This window comes from Scyliorhinus torazame, chromosome 10 (genome assembly GCF_047496885.1).
Source record: "Scyliorhinus torazame isolate Kashiwa2021f chromosome 10, sScyTor2.1, whole genome shotgun sequence".
Lineage (NCBI taxonomy): Eukaryota > Metazoa > Chordata > Chondrichthyes > Carcharhiniformes > Scyliorhinidae > Scyliorhinus > Scyliorhinus torazame.
Window position 1 is genome coordinate 101,417,357 of NC_092716.1, and position 19,074 is coordinate 101,436,430.

The 19,074-nt window shown below is 43.4% G+C and overlaps 1 protein-coding gene across 3 annotated transcripts in view; it reads right to left on the reverse strand.

The window, feature by feature from the left end:
* The window catches only part of katnb1 (katanin p80 (WD repeat containing) subunit B 1), a 102,224-nt gene that overhangs the window by 25,002 nt on the left and 58,148 nt on the right, over nt 1–19,074 (reverse strand). For all 3 annotated transcript variants that reach the window (XM_072518521.1, XM_072518519.1, XM_072518520.1), the window contains exons 6-13: nt 14,430–14,513; nt 12,095–12,210; nt 10,966–11,037; nt 8,461–8,611; nt 4,412–4,599; nt 2,983–3,116; nt 1,092–1,142; nt 167–243 (exon numbers count right to left, since the gene is read on the reverse strand). In XM_072518521.1, coding sequence (XP_072374622.1) covers nt 167–243; nt 1,092–1,142; nt 2,983–3,116; nt 4,412–4,599; nt 8,461–8,611; nt 10,966–11,037; nt 12,095–12,210; nt 14,430–14,513 — 873 coding nt within the window. The remainder of the gene's footprint in view (nt 1–166; nt 244–1,091; nt 1,143–2,982; nt 3,117–4,411; nt 4,600–8,460; nt 8,612–10,965; nt 11,038–12,094; nt 12,211–14,429; nt 14,514–19,074) is intronic.

Here is a 19,074-nt window from a genome sequence, read left to right on the forward strand (position 1 = left end):
ACAGAAAATGCTGGAAATACTCAACAGATCAAACTGCATCTGTGGAGAGAGAAACTGAGTTAACCTTTCAAGTCAAGGACCTATTTTCAGAAATAACTAGCTTGGTAGAACTAGTTTTCAAGGTATGAATAACAATAAAATGTCTTCCACAGATTGCATTACTAACCTGTAATCTTTTCACTCCAGGAGAGTACATCTCTGTTGGAGCAGTCACTTTCTCAACTTCCTTCGCCAAAATAGTATCTACACAAAACATTGACATAACTAATAAAGTCCAGCACTAAAGAGAAGAACATTAAGCACAGTCCACCAAGTTCCAATAAATCTACTGCATGCATCCACAGGAAAACAGTTTGATGTTTGCAGAACATGATTTAGCAACTGTTCAGAGTAAAAAGGTGGGGGAACAGTTCAAAGTATATGGAAATAGGGGCAAATAATGAGTTCAACAAACTTTAAGGACAAGGAATAAATATGAATTTCATTTTGAAATCAACCAGGTTTGTATGGAAAAACATCTCAGCTAAAGTATGATAATAGAACATGAGTGTAAACGAAGGAGTCTTTGAATTGAAACTAGAGTAGAAACTTCACTTAATTTATGTAGTAAACTGCCATCTAGTGTGGTGAATGGAAAAGGACTCAACACAATAGAGATCAACAGGGGCTGGTTTGGCACAGGGCTAAATCACTGGCTTTGAAAGCAGACCAAGGCAGGCCAACAGCACGGTTCAATTCCTGTACCAGCCTCCCCGAACAGGCGCCGGAATGTGGCGACTAGGGACTTTTCACAGTAACTTCATTTGAAGCCTACTTGTGACAGTAAGCGATTTTCATATTCAACAAACCTCCTAATCTAACTGAGTGAAAAAGGAGATTTTCTTGACAAACTGCAGCAAAAGATGAAAATGGCCTGAAACAAGTCATCATGTACGCAACCAATGACAGATTAACTAACTGGAACTGAAGTCTAGATCAGTATGACCAGGAACAGACACGTCCTGAAGTAGATGGTTGGATGTAGTGACCTGACAACTGCACTAAAGTTCAAGTTAGATGTAAATGTAAAATGTGATCCAAAAGAGGCTTACCATCTTCCGGAGGAGCAGGGAAGGGGTCAGTTCTCCGAGGTGGAGTCCGAGCTGCCACAAGAACACACCAATGAGAAGAAGCAATAGTATTTCATTTATATTTTCAAATATTTCAACATAATAAAACAATTAAAAGAAAGATTTTAAAATACTTTTTATGTTTAACACTGAACATCTTCCAAATTTAAAAATTCATTCCTGGGATGTGGGCATCACTGGCTGGACCATCATTTGTTGCCCATCCCTAATTGCCCTGAAAAAAGTGGGTTGCGAAGGCCATTTCAGAATCAACCACATTGCTCAACTCTGGTGTCACATGTGGGCTAGACCAGGTAAGGATGACAGATTTCCTTTGCTAAAGGATATTATATAGTGAACGAGTTGCGTTTTTACAACAATCTACAATGGTTTCATGCTCATCATTAGACTTTTAATTCCAAATTTTTATTGAATTCAAATTTCATCAGCCATGATGGGATTCGAACCCAGGTTCCCAGAGCATGACCCTAGCTCTATGGATTACTAGTCCAATGACAATACCACTACACGGTGTGCCCCAAACCAATTGCTTCTACATAACATTGAGGTCAGTTACTATCCCATCACTCTTTACAATTCAGGCAGCAGTATTCTGGTATGTCTGGGTAAAATGCACAACCAGATTCAGCTATGCAAACAACATTTCGAAGGATTTCTGCAAACAGAAGGAGAGTTTGGAAAGGCAGAACAAACAAACATTGGAAAATAAACAAAAAGGGAGTTTGGTTGTCCTTAATAGTACATAGCTAAATGCATGGAGCATAGTGTATAACGCAGATGAGCTGATGTCACAGATCGACATGTAGAAACATATTTTTAGACATAGAAGATAGAACATAGTGCAGAAGGAGGCCATTCAGCCCATCAAGTCTGCACCGACCCACTTAAGCCCTCACTTCCACCCTATCCCCGTAACCCAATATCCCCTCCTAACCTTTTTGGTCACTATGGGCAATTTATCATGACCAAGCCACCTAACCTGCACGTCTTTGGACTGTGGGAGGAAACCGGAGAACTCGGAGGAAACCCACGCAGACACGGGGAGAACGTGCAGACTCCGCACAGACAGTGACCCAGCTGCGAATCGAACCTGGGACCCTGACGCTGTGAAGCCACAGTGCTATCCACTTCTGCTACCATGTTGCCCCATCAGACATTACTGATTAGATCAGCACTTGAAATGCCATTGCATACAAGGCTATGGACCAAGTGCTGGAAAATGGGATTAGAATTTGTAGGTGCTTGATGGTCGGCACAGATGCGATGGGCCAAAGAGCCTTTTTCCATGCTGTAAAAGTCTATGACTTGGAAAGTTAGGAATGGCAGCTTAACGTGCATGTTTATAGGGTTTCGGACAAGATGGAAACGGAATAACAAAGAGAGATAGAGTCGCAATATTGATTCAAAAAACAATTACAGTTAAGGGATGAGATTTTAGAGGGATTATCAAAATGAGCCATCTGGGCTGAACGAAGGAACAAAGGGACAATCAAAGGCAGTGTACTACACATTCCTAAATGGGCCAAGGGAACATAGAGGCTTCAGTCTGCAGTAAGAAATGAGGCTTTTTGCCAACCAGCACAAACACAATGGGCCAAATGGCTTTCTCTATGCCATATCTATGCCCAGAATTTCGGTGAAAATAACACAAATGTTCAACTGATAAGACCAATGAACTGATTGGCGACCTTGACATAGGCAAAGATATATTTCCCAGATATGTCTGCGTTTCCAAAATGGGCTGATTCCAAAAAACCTCAAGTCTTGAGCACAATAGTTCAAGGGAGTGGTTTTAATAATTGCATATTAAATATAAAGAATAAAGCTATGGAGAGATAGATATCTAACTGACCAATGGCTTTTTGGGGCTGAAAGATCTCCTTGTATTCCTCTGGGTTTCGAATTTCTGCTGTTGATTCCTTGTCATCTTTCTCCTCTTCCCCACTTGGAATGCGCCCTTCACTCTCTGGCTCCTCCTTCACTTTACTACGGAGACAAAACAGTTTTCACTTGCTTATCCAGGGCTGGGGGAAAAATAGCTAAACTAGGTCAACTGGAGAAAGCTCCCAAAATGATCAGTGATGATTCTGTCCAAAAGTATTGGGGTTCATCATGGGTACTTATACCAAGGAACCTGAAATATCAAATGTGACTGGTGTCCCAGTGATTTAATAAGATGATCAAAATCTCCCAGTGTTTAAAGCAGGATTTCAATGAAGTACAAACTGTAGGCACATTAACAGTTTTATGCAATTAGACAAAGACATTTTTTTCCGCCGCCACTGACACCTTAGTAAAATGCAATGACAACTAAACAACTTGGAGAAACAATTTGATGTACTTAATGCCAAGCTGTCACATGAAGTAATGGAAAACAACTGCCTACTGGCACATTGAATATTTACGTCTATATGGGTATAAATCAGATGACCTGCTTCATAATGGTGTAAGTAGATAGAGCCGCAGGTAAACCTTTCTTTAGGGTGGATGGATGCAAAGACTAACCCTGGACAGTCTTTTCATGCAACACAACATGTATACAATAATCTATCACACAGTATTTTTTCTTTTAAATATAGGGGTACGAGGCAGTATTGAAGCAGATCACAAACTTTCAGCAAGTTGGATAATTAGTTGAAGGAAAGAAAATAATGGAATACAAGAACAGGGTCAGGACAAGGAATTAAAACTTCTGTTGGGGATAACAGTAACACTGACTGGTTGGGTCCAATGACCTTTTATGTGTTGCAATTTCCATGTCATGATCCAGTGCTTACCATGACAAGCTACTCCTAGATGTAGAAATCTCAGGGGAATTACAAGCAAACTGACAAAGGAGGAATACCACAGTGGCAGTGAGAGGATTAACATAAGATATTGATGTGCCATGGGATGCTGAAGAAGTGATGAACTCTGATCAAAATAAACCAGCCTGTAATCTGGTTCAAACGCTGTTCTTTGTAGTACCAGCCTCAGAATAAACGACAAAATTGCGACAATGAAAATCTCGTCAGGCACAAGACTATTTCTGAAATGGTGAATGTAGAAGACATGTGAGGAAAGCAGAAATACTTGTTCAATGTAGCTCTACTCTTCTCTAATATCAGTGTTCATTTTGGTCTAAAGCAGCTTGTTCAAAGCCAAACCAATGCCTGGTAAATCAGAACTGTACGGAATCAGCAAATAAAGCAACAAAAATAATGGAAGCATATATTTGAACAACATTGAGTCAAAACAAACAGGGGCTGTTCTTTGCTACAACTGAACAAAAGCTGTTGTACCTTTGCGGTCTGCTACAGGTGGTTAGCGGACGCTCATAGTTGCGTCTGATCGCAGCTCCTTTTGTCACTGGCAAATTGAACAGCTTTTCATCCTCAACTACACCCTGGACAATAGAACCAGTCTTCTTCACCCGATTCAGATCCACTACAAATGTTGAAACAGTCACCTGACTGAACGAAGCTCCAATCTATAATGTAAACAAAGCACCAAGTGAATTGAAATAGAACTTCTGCAGTGAATGGTAGAATAGGGATTCTCAATTGTTTTACTTCTGAAATCCCCTCTCATAGATACATAGAACATACAGTGCAGAAGGAGGCCATTCGGCCCATCGAGTCCGCATCGACCCACTTAAGCCCTCACTTCCACCCTATCCCCATAACCCACTAACCCCTCTTAACCTTTTTGGACACTAAAGGCAATTTAGCATGGCCAATCCACCTAACCTTGCACGTCTTTGGACTGTGGGAGGAAACTGGAGCACCCGGAAGAAACCCACGCAGCAACGGGGAGAACATGCAGACTCCGCACAGACAGTGACCCAGCGGGGAATCGAACCTGGGACCCTGGCGCTGTGAAGCGACAGTGCTAGCCACGTGTGCTACCAATATAAAAATTCCAGAGTCCCTGTAACGTATAAAGTTACTCATAAAATTACATGTGTATATTTATTATTTTTGTTTTCCTTATTTAATGAGAAACATTCTGATGTGGAGCAACAATTCTATCAAGGTGTGGGGCTACCTTCAATAAGCACATACACATGTCATAGTCAATATTCATCCTGCATGTGCAGAATTTTATTTTCATTGGTGTCATTATTGAAACTCCCTCTTCACGCAAGAAAGTTGTACTAAATGGGACCAACAATTTTAATGTTTCAAAATACAGTGCCACAATACAGACCTAACCCAAATCAAACCTGCTGGGTCAGAGTGCACTTGATATTCAGGACGGAGGGCAAAGCATCAAATATTTTTCTGGAAATTCCTGCACTGCCTGAGGTATTTCTGCCTTATCATTGTGAAGGGGAATGAAGAGTCGTGGAAACTCCAGTGCGGTCAATGCTTAACTTATCTCAGACATCCATATGACAATATTACCTACTCAACAATTCCCAGCACTCCTCTGCAACACGTCACTAAACTGTACTGTTTATCAAAAAGTGAGACAATTCAGTCCCTTCCCCATTTCCATATATTGCACTACCATTATGGCACAGGAGACCAACAGCCCGTTGTGTCTGTACCAGCTCCCTGCAAGAGGAATTCACCTAGTGTCACTCCCCGGCCTTTACCCTGTACATCTCTAAACATTTCCTCTTGAAAGACAATTGAATCTGCCTCCAGTACATTCTCGAGCAGTGCATTCCTTATGTTGCCATTGTTTCTTTTGCCAATCACCTTATCGGTGTCATCTGGTTCTTCTTCCCATGTGCTGTCTAAATGACTCAATTTTGAATACATCCATCAAATCTCTTCACAACCTTCTCTTCTCCAAGGAGAATAGGCCTGGATTCTCCAATGTATCCAGGTAACTGAAGTTCCTCATCCCTGGAATTATCCTCATGAAACATTTCTGCACCCTCTTTAATGTCCTCATGTACATCAAAGTGCGATGCCCATAACTATATGCAATTGAACTAGTGTTTCATACAGATTATAACTCCTTTATGTTAAAGTCGAGGATCCAGTATGCCTTTTGAACAGCACATGCTCTCGACCTGCGTTGCCACCTTCAATGACCTGTGCACAAATAGCCCAGGTCCCTCTGCTCTGCCGCGCATTAGAATTGCACCCTTTATTTTATATGGTCTCTGCTCACTCTTCCTGCCAAAATATATTTTCTTTTGCAACAGGCCTGTTTCTGTCTAAAACTGCTTTTGTGTTACTTTAATTTCTAAAATAGGTTTAATTTCACTTGAAGCCAGTTCTCCGTGTTATGTTGAATCCGCTCTGCTGCCAAACACAGCAGGAACCTATTGGTGACGTTCCAGCAGCGCTGATTCCCCTCCCAATTTGACAATGGCCTGATTTCTAGACTAAATGGGAACAAGGAAAAAAGAAAATCAATGGGAAAACAGTTGCACCTAGGTGAGCAAATTCTGCCAAAGATGTCCAGTTACTCAATATGTTGCACATGTCCTTGCTTTCCTCCTCACAACAACACCCCCTGGATCTGCATCTATTCAACCGATTTCCTTCAGAATTTTAAAAGATTCAAATCATATCTCAAAATTAATTTCTTCCAATAAGATTAGATTTAGTTATTTTTAGCATCTACTCAGTTCAGTTGGTTCAAGTCTAAATCTTATTTGAACCCTTTCCATTGGCCCACCTAATTTTTCATGCATTATGACCCCAAAGAACAAGCAGTAATTATAAGGCATGTCATGTGCCTCAGGTCTCTGCTTCATATACAATGGATTACGTTGAAATTTTGTGACTACTGTTACATAAGAAAATGCAGACAGGATATCATTACTAAGATATGAATGAGCAGCATTTTGTTTTTTTGATGATAGTGGTTAAGATTCTTTGATTCAGTCTCCACCCACATTCCTCTCCACATCTTAGTTCCTTCTGTATCCAGGCCTAAAAGAACACGTCCCCTTAGCTCACTAGAACTATCCTTTCAAATTCCCAATTGTCAAGCCTTTGGCCTCTATTCACCTAATAATAATAATTGTTATTATTGTCACAAGTAGGCTTACATTAACACTGCAATGAAGTCACTGTGAAAATCCCTTAGTCGCCACACTCCGGCGCTTGTTCAGGTACACCAAGGGAGAATTCAGAATGTCCAAATTACCTAACAACACGTCTTTTGGGACATGTGGGAGGAAACTGGAGCACCCGGAAGAAACCCATGCAGCCAAGGGGAGAACGTGCAGACTCTGCACAGACAGTGACCCAAGCCGGGAATCGAACCTGGGACCCTGGCGCTGTGAAGCAACAGTGTTAACCACTGTGCTACCGTGCCAACCCCACTGTGCTACCATGCGCCTTGCATTCGTGCACCTATAAATCTGCTCAACCATGTACTCAGCTCCATCTTCGACAGTTTAGTGCCCGTTAAAATCATTGCTCTCTCTCTCACCCAGTGTGGCCCTCACCTCTGCTCCTTAAATCCAAGGGAAGCAGACATGGACAGTTATGGTGGAGTAATTTAGCCATTCGCCACCAGATCTGGCTGGACCACATCAAGCTCTGTCCTGCTCTCATCTGTAAAAACTGCTCTATTCCAGGAATGTGAAGGTACCCACAGGCTTCATTTTGCTACCCTCGCCAACGCTCTGACAACTGTCTGAGGCCGAGCCAAACTGTTCACTACCCACTGTGTGATATTTGACCCCAAGATGAGCTTTCAACCACATTGGTACACAGTCAGCAAGACCTCTATAACATCTCAACTCAGCCACTGCAGAGACCCTCATTCATGCTCTTTCTACCACCAGACATTATCCTCAAGCAGTCCTGGCCCGCCTCCCACATTTTACCCTCCAGAGGTCATCCAAAATGCTGCTACCCATGTCCTAACTCACACCAAATGATATTCACCCATTACCCCTGTGCTCACTGACCTATGCTGATTCCAGGTTAAACAATGTCTTGATTTTGTTTCATCCCCACAACCCAAAGATGTGCAGGTTAGGTGGATTGGCCACGCTAAATTGCCCCTTAATTGGAAAAAAATAATAAGAATTGGGTACTCTAAATTTACTTTAAAAAAGCAATGACTTGATTTTAAAATTCTGATCCTCGTTTTCAAATCTCTCCATGGCTTGGCCCCTCCCTATCTCTGTAATCTCCTCCAGTCCCACAATCTTCTGAGATTTGCGCACTTGCAATTTACTGATATGTTTACAAATGTCAATATACATGCTCCCATCATTCATCTATTACTTTCTTTCTATTTTCTCAGCTGAGCGATTTCCTCTTGGCATCATAATTCTTATTAACACCAATATATGCTGCACCATTTAAGGATTGGGATTTATTTGGGCAGTTCCTGCAGCTCTATACACATATGCATGTGCAAAACATACCAATTGATTGGAACAGATGGCAAGGTCTGCTGCTCTACCCCAGTTAACTGGCAGTATATCAAAACACCGGGGAGGTTCCCAGCCATAGACATGCAGCGAATCCTGAGAACCACTGTACAGGCAATCGCCATCTGGGTTGAATAAGATGCACCTTGAATAAAAGAGGAATGAGAAGAGAAAGGCATTAACTGCAGAACATTTTCCTCAGCTGAAACTCAGTTAGTTCCTCCCAATTATTTCAAAGCTGCATCAATCTCATGGTATTATGTGGCAACTGGAGCAAATTATTCCATCCTTGCCCCAACTGAACTAATCAGGACATGAACAGTGTTTAAAATTTACACTCAACTGAAGAGGGCACCCTTTACCAAAGCATACTTAGTCAACAGAACATCGTACTACTAGCGCAGGGTTAAGACACTACAGTTAGCCTCATTAGTCCGGCGCTGAGAATTGGGAGTGGAGGAAATTAACATGGGTTCACAATTACAAGCACAAAGCCCTACTGCAAAGATCATGTATGCGAATGCAAGGCGAAGGCAGGATCAGTTTTGACTATGCTGTTAACCCCTGCAAACAGCTTGCCAATACCAAGCATCCTAGGCTAAATGCAGTCACTTGAACAAACTATTGGCAGGTGCATGGAAAATAACACTGCATGAATCGCAAGCTTCAGAAGGGAGAAAAGGGGGAGCAGAAAATGCATTTTGCACATATCTCAGCCAACAGAATAGGCCATCCTACACTGGAAGAAAACAGCAGGCCAGAACTGCTACAAAAAACAAAATACTGTACATATTGTCATGTGAATGTACCTTTAAGAAATGGGTGTTTACGAAATGTACCTTTAAGAAATGGGTGTTTATCAGTGATGTCAGAGTGTGGGTGGAGCTGGGCTGTCTGTCAGCTTTTACTTTCATTTTAGGCTGTTTGCTGCAGGGTGTGTTTTAGTTTCGTTTTCAGTGTTGGAGCTGAAGCCAGACAAAGCAGGCGTACTGCTGTTCTCTCTGCCATGAAAAGACTATCTCTTGATCATTTGGTGAATTCAGAATTATAAATGTTCTCAGTAGCGAATGTAAACCTGATGTGATTCTGTTAAAAGGTGTTCCTTTTGTCTTCTGGATGTTGTTTGGGAAGTTATTAAGGATTACTTAGTGTTGTATTCTTTGGGGGTTGTATTTGAATTGATGGTTGCTAAGATGTTCACTGTAGGTTTTAAAAAGGTTCACTCGAGTTCATAGAATAAACATTGTTTTGCTTTAAAAAATACTTTTCCATTTCTGCTGCACCACACCTGTAGAGTGGGCCGTGTGCTCCCCATACCACAATCTATTAAAAGCTGTGGGTCAGGTGAACTCCATGATACACTTTGGGGTTCTCTAAACCCTGGCCCATAACAATATTCCCGTAAAAGCCAATCTCAGAAGTCAATCCCATGATTTTCGGCCTACATTTTGTAATTTTTCCATATACCTCATGAGAATCAACCCTTGTTTTTCAGTGGTCAAAGCCCGAACGTTTCAGCACCAAAGTATAATTCTGGAGATGTTAATTATTAAATTTCATGGTAAATGTATAAATGTTAATGAAATTGAGTATCAATTAATAATGTATTAAAACATATATGCCAGATCATTAATATGGGTGAAATACACATTGTATATAATGTTATAAAATAAATCAATGTTAGACAATTAATATGAATTATTTTTTAAAATAAATCTGGAGTACCCAATTATAAGGGGCAATTTAGTGTGGCCAATCCACCTAACCTGCACATATTTGGGGTTGTGGGGGTGAGACCCATGCAGACACAGGGAGAATGTGCAAACTCAACATAGACAGTGACCCGGGGCCGGGATCGAACCCGGGGCCTCAGCGCCGTACTAACCATTGTGCCACTCTGCCGCCCCAATTAATATGAATTCTTGACTGTTATTAGTTTTTACTTTATTCCATTGTAATAGTTTTTTTGAAGATTTAATTTGGGGCCAAATCAAGCACATATATCAGCCCTTTGAAAATATTAAAAATCAACCCCAATGGCTTTAGGCCTAAAAGAATGTCCTTAAAAATATGTCACGTGTATACGGTTCTGCAGATGCAGAAAATCTGGAATAAAACAAAATTTTGGAAAAATTCAGGTTAGGCAGCATCTATGGAAGTAGAAACAGTTAATATTTCAGTTTGATGACCTTCTGATAAAAGGTTATCGACCTGGGTTATCGAACTGAAACATTAACTCTCCATAGATGCTGCCTGACTTGCTGAGTATTTCCAGCATTTTCCACATCTATTTTAGGTTAAAACAACCTTTGTTGGCACATTTGTAGTATGGACACATTATCACCAATGCACTAAATGTAAATTTCCAAAGTTCAAAACCACCAAAGGGCTTACATCCAATACAATCCTGCACGATACACACATTTACAGTTTCCGAGAAACCATTAGCTGCAATGCCATTTATAAACATAAGAACCCTCTCAACATAACCCCTCATACCTGACAGGTGTGCTCTCTACTTCCGTGCAGCTCACCATCTTAAACTTTTCTAGATCCCAAAATTTTATCGTTCTGAAAGTAGGGGAAAAACAAAGAGACATACATTCTTGTGGAACATTAATGCAAAGTATGCACTGTCTTTCCAATTATTATTGTATCTATGTGCAAGCTCCCTTTAGATTAGATGAATCAAGAAAATTATTTCTACACATATGTATTTCAACCAGATTTTACAATTTTACAATAGGAGTCACTGTCCTCTGGCTTCAATTATTTATCTGGTTTTCCTACATCACTCCCCCAACACATTTATAATTTCTGAAATAATAACAATTAATAAATTGCATTGTCTGGTGAGTGAATCAATAGTTCACCCCTACTACCTAACACAATAACTCAGGGTCCCACTTTGACTTCACCTAAAATGCAGTCAACAGCACTGATTACAGGATAGTAAAAGGGTTTCATGGAGTTAATCGTAAGGCAAATTTAAAAAAAACTTGTATTTATATGGAGACTTTCACAACTTCAGGATGCCCCAAATTAGCCACATGCATTCATATAGCAGCTTAAGCATAGGCATCAAAATCCTGCCGATCTTCACAATGGGTCTTTTTGTCCACCTGACAAGGTAGGTGGGGGCCCCAGTTTAATGTCTTATTTTAAATATGGCACCTGTGACATTACATCAGCACTGGACTGGATTTGGGAACTGAAACAACTGAATCCTACCAACTGAACCATGGCTGACAGCATACATTGAGGGCATCCAAGAAAAAAAACGATATAACCAAAGTCAATCAGTGAATGGCAGAGAAATAGAAGTGGGGAAAGTTCCCTAGAGGCTTGGAATGCAGTCACTTGCTAATTACAACTTTGTACCTTTTACATCGTCTATCTCTAAAGTGTATCAAGTACACACGAGCTATATTGGAGCAAAAGTTTATTTTGATTTTAGGCTGCTATTTGTGCCATTTATGTATACAAAAGGCTACTATCAAAATAAATTGAACACCATCACTGTGAAGAACGATGAACAACTCAAAACTGAAAGGACAAAAACTAGATTCAATTTCCGTTGATCCAAATTGTAGACAATAGTTGATCTCAAAGCAGCAACCATTCTGACCTGTCCGAGCTGCCTGAAGCCAGCAGATACTCGTTGGGATGGAACTCCACAGTGTTTACAGGTCCAGTGTGATCCGTGAATTCTGTTAGAATTTTTGCCGCCGACAAATCCCACAGCTGAGCATAAAAAAGGAGAAAATAAATAAAGGTAGCAACTCCTTCGAACTTCATGGATTTAGGTACAGGACAGCTATCTTTCACTATTATTATTTCTCAATCTTAGAAAGCCAACCTCTTTGAGAAATAAAACATATAGACCCATCGTTAGCTTTAATATTAATAAATTCACTCTATTAGGCCTCTTCATTTGGGTATATTTATTTTCTAAATGTACAAAGCACGACTTATTATTTGGCAACTTTGTGCACCCTTTAGACCAGTGTTTTTTGAACTTTTTTTCCCGGAGACTCATTTTTACCAACCGGCCAACCTTCGAGCGACCCACTCCGGCCGACCTTCGCGACCCAAGGCGGCCGACCTGTGCGAGCCACCATTTTCTCTTACCTTGTTTGTTGCTGACAAAAATGGAGAAAATGGTTTTGGGTACCTTTGGTCCCTCGAACTTGAAAAAAAAGGCTGTGACCATATTAAAAAAATGCGGCCGCACTGCGCATATGCACAGATGATCGGGCATGCGCAGTGCAGTGCGGCCGATTTTTTAAAAATCTGTTCCTGGCCATTTTGAAGGCCACTCGCAGCCGGCATTATTAAAAGCTGGCTGTTGAGCGTGGATTTGCACGAGCGCCGCAAGGGACGGCTCCACGACCCTCCCGACACCCGCCCGCGGGTCACGCTCCCGAGTTTGACAATGCCTGCATTAGACAAGGGATTTCAGCACTGATAAATTGGTGTTTCCTCCAACTTTGGTGTGGAGACTCAGCAACAGGCACTTCCAAGACACATACATTGGTTTAATGTAGATAATAGTCTCCCTCTATGCTGCCAGAGAATACGCCATAAAAGGGAATGGGAAAGTTCAAGGGAGTGTTTTTTCTTCTTAAATATCCTCACTATTGCTCACTGGAAAATATTTTAAATGGCTTGGCAGTCTTGAAAGTAATGTAACTGCTACCTCAGATTCAGAATGCAGAATAATTAATCAGCTAGTAAGTTGTAGAAACATATAAAATAACAGGGAGGCCATTCGGCCCTTCGAGCCTTCTCCACCATTCATTATTATATTCATTATGGTTTATTATAATAGTGAGTAACCGTATTTGAAATCATTAGGATATTTTGAATGGATTAAAACATTTTTGTGGAGTGTATTTGTTAATCCAGAGTTCCACAATCCTGGAGCAGCATGCTTTGGTTAATACAAGTATTGAATTTAACAAAACACAATCTCCAAATATTGACATCAGTAACAAGGCTGTGATAATTGTTCACCCTAGTTATCACTCTGAAGATGGTGGTGATCCTCCTCCTTGAACCACTCCAGTCCATGTAGTTGAGGTGCTCTCTCAATACTGCTGAACTAGGGAGTTCCAAGATTTTGGCATAGTCGACATTGCAATCAACTGAGCCGATTTAGCATGAAAGTTTTAGCTTTAGTCAGGAATGGGACTAATCCAGCAGGTCTTTGTTGAGGTGAAAAAACATTTATTGAAACTAAGCGATGTTTCATCCATATCATATATTAGGAAACCGAGCCGTCTCTGACATCAGTATAATCTAATTACGTGGTAAAACTAAACACTCGTGCCCTTAAATAATTGTTTCAACCTACTACAGTGGCAAGGGAAATCTACTTTTTAATACTGAATAGAAAGTGAGTTCTATGAATAAAAGTACTATCCCTTAGGTTATCTTCATCCTTTACATCCATGAAGATTACCACACCAGTGAAATAATCTCCCTGCAAACCAACCAACAATACAGCCTCTCGGCTGTAACTGCTAATGGATTTCAAATGATAGGCAAATTGTGGATTTACTATTCATGTTACACTCATATCAATTGGAATCAAAACTTACAATGGCCATCTTTAACTTTTTCTTTCAATTGAAGGAGTGTGAAATTTTTTTTAAATGCTTTCTTTAAAATAAAGTGCATTGCCAAGATTTTCCACAATCTTGCAATATGACTTACCATTCAACAAAATCCCTTTTTTGTTTATAATTTGCTGAAAAAGCAGCTGACATGAAGAAACTCAAGTTGCACCGATTCTGATTTTCAAGAAAATCAGTTTTACTGGCCAACAGGACAACCATTTAACAGCAAAGTCAATACATAAATTATTCAGCTAAATGCAATAAGCCAATTCCTTAGTGATGTTACAGTCACATCAAGCGATATGGCCTTACACTTCTGTGTAAAGCTCTCTGCATAAGTACCTTTATTGTGCTATCATCCCCAGCAGCAGCAATCCACCGTCCATCAGGACTAAATCTTAAACAACGCACTGCATTTGTGTGGCCCTGCAAAGCAAGTGAAGAAAGTGTTAAATAGAGTATAAACAATGCCATCCTGTAGACTGACCTGATTGAAGTACTGTTTAATAAACTTAGACCACTTTAATGTTATAGCATTTGTATCATCATCCAAACTACATCATGTGCATAATTCCATGCTTATTTACATGGGTGCATATAACGTGTGTAAAGAATATATCAGAGATTAAAAGGTGTCCGGAAGGGAAAGCAACTTGGGAGTGATCATTGACCTTAAAAGTTCATGGGCAGTTCACTGCAGCCGAAACAAACACATCTGGAATTTTCAACACTAAAACCAATGCATGATCATCAGGTTATGCAAGGCCTTGGTCATTGGATCATAATAGGAGCAGTAGTAGGTCAACTGGCCCATTAAGCCAGCTCCACCATTCAATGAATTCGTGCCTGATCTGAATGTGGCTTAACTCATCAAGGTCATCTCAGCTCAATAATCTTTTTCAAATATTCTTTCACAGGACATGGGCATCGCCGGCTGTCTCAAACTGTCCTCGAGAAAGTAATGGTGAGCTACCTTCTTGAACCACTGCAGTCCAAGTGGTGTAGGTATACCCACTGTGCTGTTAGGGAGAACACTGCAGGAATTTGACCCAGTGATAGTGAAGAAACATAGAAATTAAGAGAAGTACTTCCGGTGGTGGCTATGAGGGAGTAAGTTGCGTATTTGGTGGCTCCCGCTCTGGCCGGGCTTTTGGACCTTTCCCCCCCCCCCCCCCCGAATGTTTTGCGTTTTTGAGCGCTGGCTTTGAACGCGAAGTCAATCTGACATTGGTTCCACACATTGGTGTATGGAACGAAGAACCCCAAGGGCTCGAAAAGGGAGAAATAGGAAGACAAGCAAGGGCTGGGTGGAGGTTGCGGCAGAAGACAACATGGCTGATGTACCGACCCTGCTGTGACGGCCCAACCATCAACGGAGGAGTTGATGCAGGTCATTCAAGAGGGCTTCGCTAGGCAGAAACGGGACTGTCTAGATCAGATAAAGGAATCGATCGATCGGCTGGAGCGCAGGCTGGATGCCCAGGATCGGACGATTCAGAAGCTGGAGAAAACACTGGCGGACCAGGAGGAGCACCAAACGGGCGTGGAGCTGGAGGTGGGGATGCTGAAGGATCAGCAAAAAAGGCTGCTGGAGAAGGTAGAGGACCTGGAGAATAGAGCTCGCCGGCAGAACTTAAGAATTGTTGGTCTTCCGGAGGGGGCTGAGGCTGGCGCGTTTGTGGCAAGTATGTTTCAGAAGCTTCTGGGGGAGGGGGCTTTTCCCCGACCGTTGGAGGTGGACAGGGTGTACAGAGCGCTGGTGAGGAAGCCGCGGCCGGGGGACCCCCCCAAGGGCGAAGGTGGTCCGGTTCCACAGGTTCCTGGACAAGGAGTGTGTTCTCCAGTGGGCCAAGCTTTTGTGGAGCTGCAAATGGGACACCTGCATTTTGTGTGTTTACCAGCATCTGAGGGTGGAGGTGGCCAGAAGGAGGGCAGGCTTTAATCAAGTCAAGGCGGTCCTGTTCAAGAAGCGGGTGAAATTTGGACTGTTATACCCGGCGCGTCTTTGGGTTACGCACGAGGACCATTATTTTGAGTCGCCCGAAGACGCGATGGATTTTGCCAAGAGGAAAGGGCTGGTGCTGAACTGAGAACATTTTGTTTTAAGTTGCATCTTTTTGAGTGATGTTTATATGTCTCTCGTCATTTCCCTTCTGTATTTGAGTTCGGTTGAAGAAGGGGGAAGTAAAAGTTATTCGGTTTCTGCGGGTTTTCGGTGTTTTGGTGGGGGTGGCTGGTGGGGCTTTTTACTTGGTATCACTTTGAATTACACTATTGTGTGGGTTTTCTGTGTGTTTTTCTTTGGGTTGTCTCTTATTTTAATTGGCCGATTGTTTTTTTAAAAATATATTTATTAAAGTTTTTTAACACAATTTTTCTCCCTTACAAACAATAACCCCCCCCACCGTAACAAAAAAAAAACGAGAAATCGCGCAGAGCAAGATATATACATGGCAAAGTGATATATTTACACAGCTTTGTACACTGGCCCTCACCCGTACGTGCCAGTTTCCCCAACCCTTCATGTTATCTCTTGCTCATCCACCCTCCCAGGCAGTCCCCCCTCTCCCCCCCCTCCCAGGACGTGTCCCCCCCCCCCCCCCCCCCCAAGGTTGCTGCTGCTGCTGACCGACCTTCATCTAACGCTCCGCGAGATAGTCTAGGAACGGTTGCCACCGCCTGTAAAACCCCTGCGCAGACCCTCTCAAGGCGAACTTAATCCTCTCCAACTTTATGAACCCAGCCATATCATTTATCCAGGCCTCCAGGCTGGGGGGCTTCGCCTCCTTCCACATTAGCAAGATTCTTCGCCGGGCTACTAGGGACGCAAAGCCCAGAATGCCGGCCTCTTTCGCCTCCTGCACTCCCGGTTCGTCCACTACTCCAAATATTGCTAGCCCCCAGCTTGGCTTGACCCGGACTTTCACCACCTGAGATATTGCTCCCGCCACTCCTCTCCAGAACCCCTCCAGTGCCGGACATGACCAAACCATATGGACCTGATTCGCCGGGCTCCCTGAGCACCTTCCACACCTGTCCTCTACCCCAAAGAACCTACTCAACCTCGCCCCCGTCAAGTGCGCTCTGTGGACCACCTTAAATTGTATCAGGCTGAGCCTGGCACACGAGGAGGAGGAATTAACCCTACCTAGGGCATCAGCCCACAAACCTTCCTCTATCTCCTCCCCCAGCTCCTCCTCCCATTTACCCTTCAACTCTTCTACCAGCGCTTCCCCCTCTTCTTTCAACTCCTGGTGTATTTCCGACACCTTGCCCTCCCCGACCCATACACCCGAGATCACCCTATCTTGAACTTCTTGTGCCGGGAGCAACGGGAATTCCCTCACCTGTCGCCTCACAAAAGCCCTCACCTGCATATATCTAAAGGCATTTCCTGGGGGTAAGTCGAACTTCTCCTCCAGTGCCCCTAGGCTCGCAAACATCCCGTCGATGAACAGGTCCCCCATTCTTCCACCCGATGCCAGCTCTGGAACCCCCCGTCCATCTTCCCCGGGACAAACCGGTGGTTACCCCTGATCGGGGACCACACAGATGCTCCCATTGCACCCCAGTGCCGTCTCCACTGGCCCCAGATCCTTAGCGTTGCGGCCACCACCGGACTCGTGGTATACTTTGTCGGCGAGAGCAGCAGCGGTGCCGTCACCAACGCCCCCAGGCTCGTTCCTTTACAAGACGCCATCTCCATCCTCTTCCATGCCGCCCCCCTCTCCCTCCATAACCCACTTGCGGATCATCGCCACATTTGCTGCCCAGTAGTAGCTCCCCAGGTTTGGCAGTGCCAACCCTCCTCGGTCCCTACTGCGTTCCAGGAAACCTCTCCTTACTCTCGGGGTCTTATTCGCCCTCACAAACCCCATAATACTCCTGCCTACTCTCTTAAAAAAGGCCTTAGTGATCACGATGGGAAGGCACTGAAACACAAACAGAAACCTCGGAAGGACCACCATTTTGACCGACTGCACTCTACCCGCCAGCGAGAGCGGTAACATGTCCCATCTTTTGAAATCCTCCTCCATTTGCCCCACCAACCTCGTCAGATTCAGTTTATGTAGGGTCCCCCAACTCCTGGCTATCTGGATCCCCAGATACCGAAAGCTCCCCTCCGCCCTCCTCAGCAGTAGGTCCCCTATCCCTCTTTCTTGGTCCCCCACCTGTAATACAAAGAGCTCACTCTTCCCTACATTGAGCTTATAGCCCGAAAACTCCCCAAACTCCCTTAGAGTCTGCATGACCTCCACCATCCCCTCCATTGGATCCGCCACGTACAGCAACAGGTCATCCGCATATAGCGACACCCGATGCTCTTCTCCCCCTCGGACCACCCCCTTCCATTTATTAGACTCCCTCAATGACATGGCCAATGGTTCGATCGCCAATGTGAACAACAGGGGGGACAGGGGGCACCCCTGCCTCGTCCCTCGGTACAGTCGAAAGTACTCCGCCGGTTCGTCACTACACTTGCCATCGGGGCTCTGTAAAGGAGCTTAACCCAATTGATAAACCCTACCCCGAACCCAAACCTGCGCAGCACCTCCCAGAGGTACTCCCACTCTACTCGGTCAAAGGCCTTCTCCGCGTCCATAGCTGCCACTATCTCCGCCTCTCCCTCCTCCGATGGCATCATTATCACGTTTAAGAGCCTCCGCACATTGGTGTTTAGTTGCCTGCCCTTTACAAATCCCGTCTGGTCCTCGTGGATTACCCCGGGACACAGTCCTCGATCCTCGTGGCCAGCAGTTTTGCCAGCAACTTTGCATCCACATTGAGGAGCGAGATCGGCCTGTACGATCCACATTGCAGTGGGTCCGTGTCCCGCTTTAGGATCAAAGAAATTGTCGCTTCCGACATTATCGGGGGCAGGGTCCCCTCCTCTCTTGCCTCATTAAAGGTCCTCACCAGTAGCGGGGCCAACAGGTCTGCGTACTTCCTGTAGAACTCCACCGGGAATCCGTCCGGTCCCGGGACC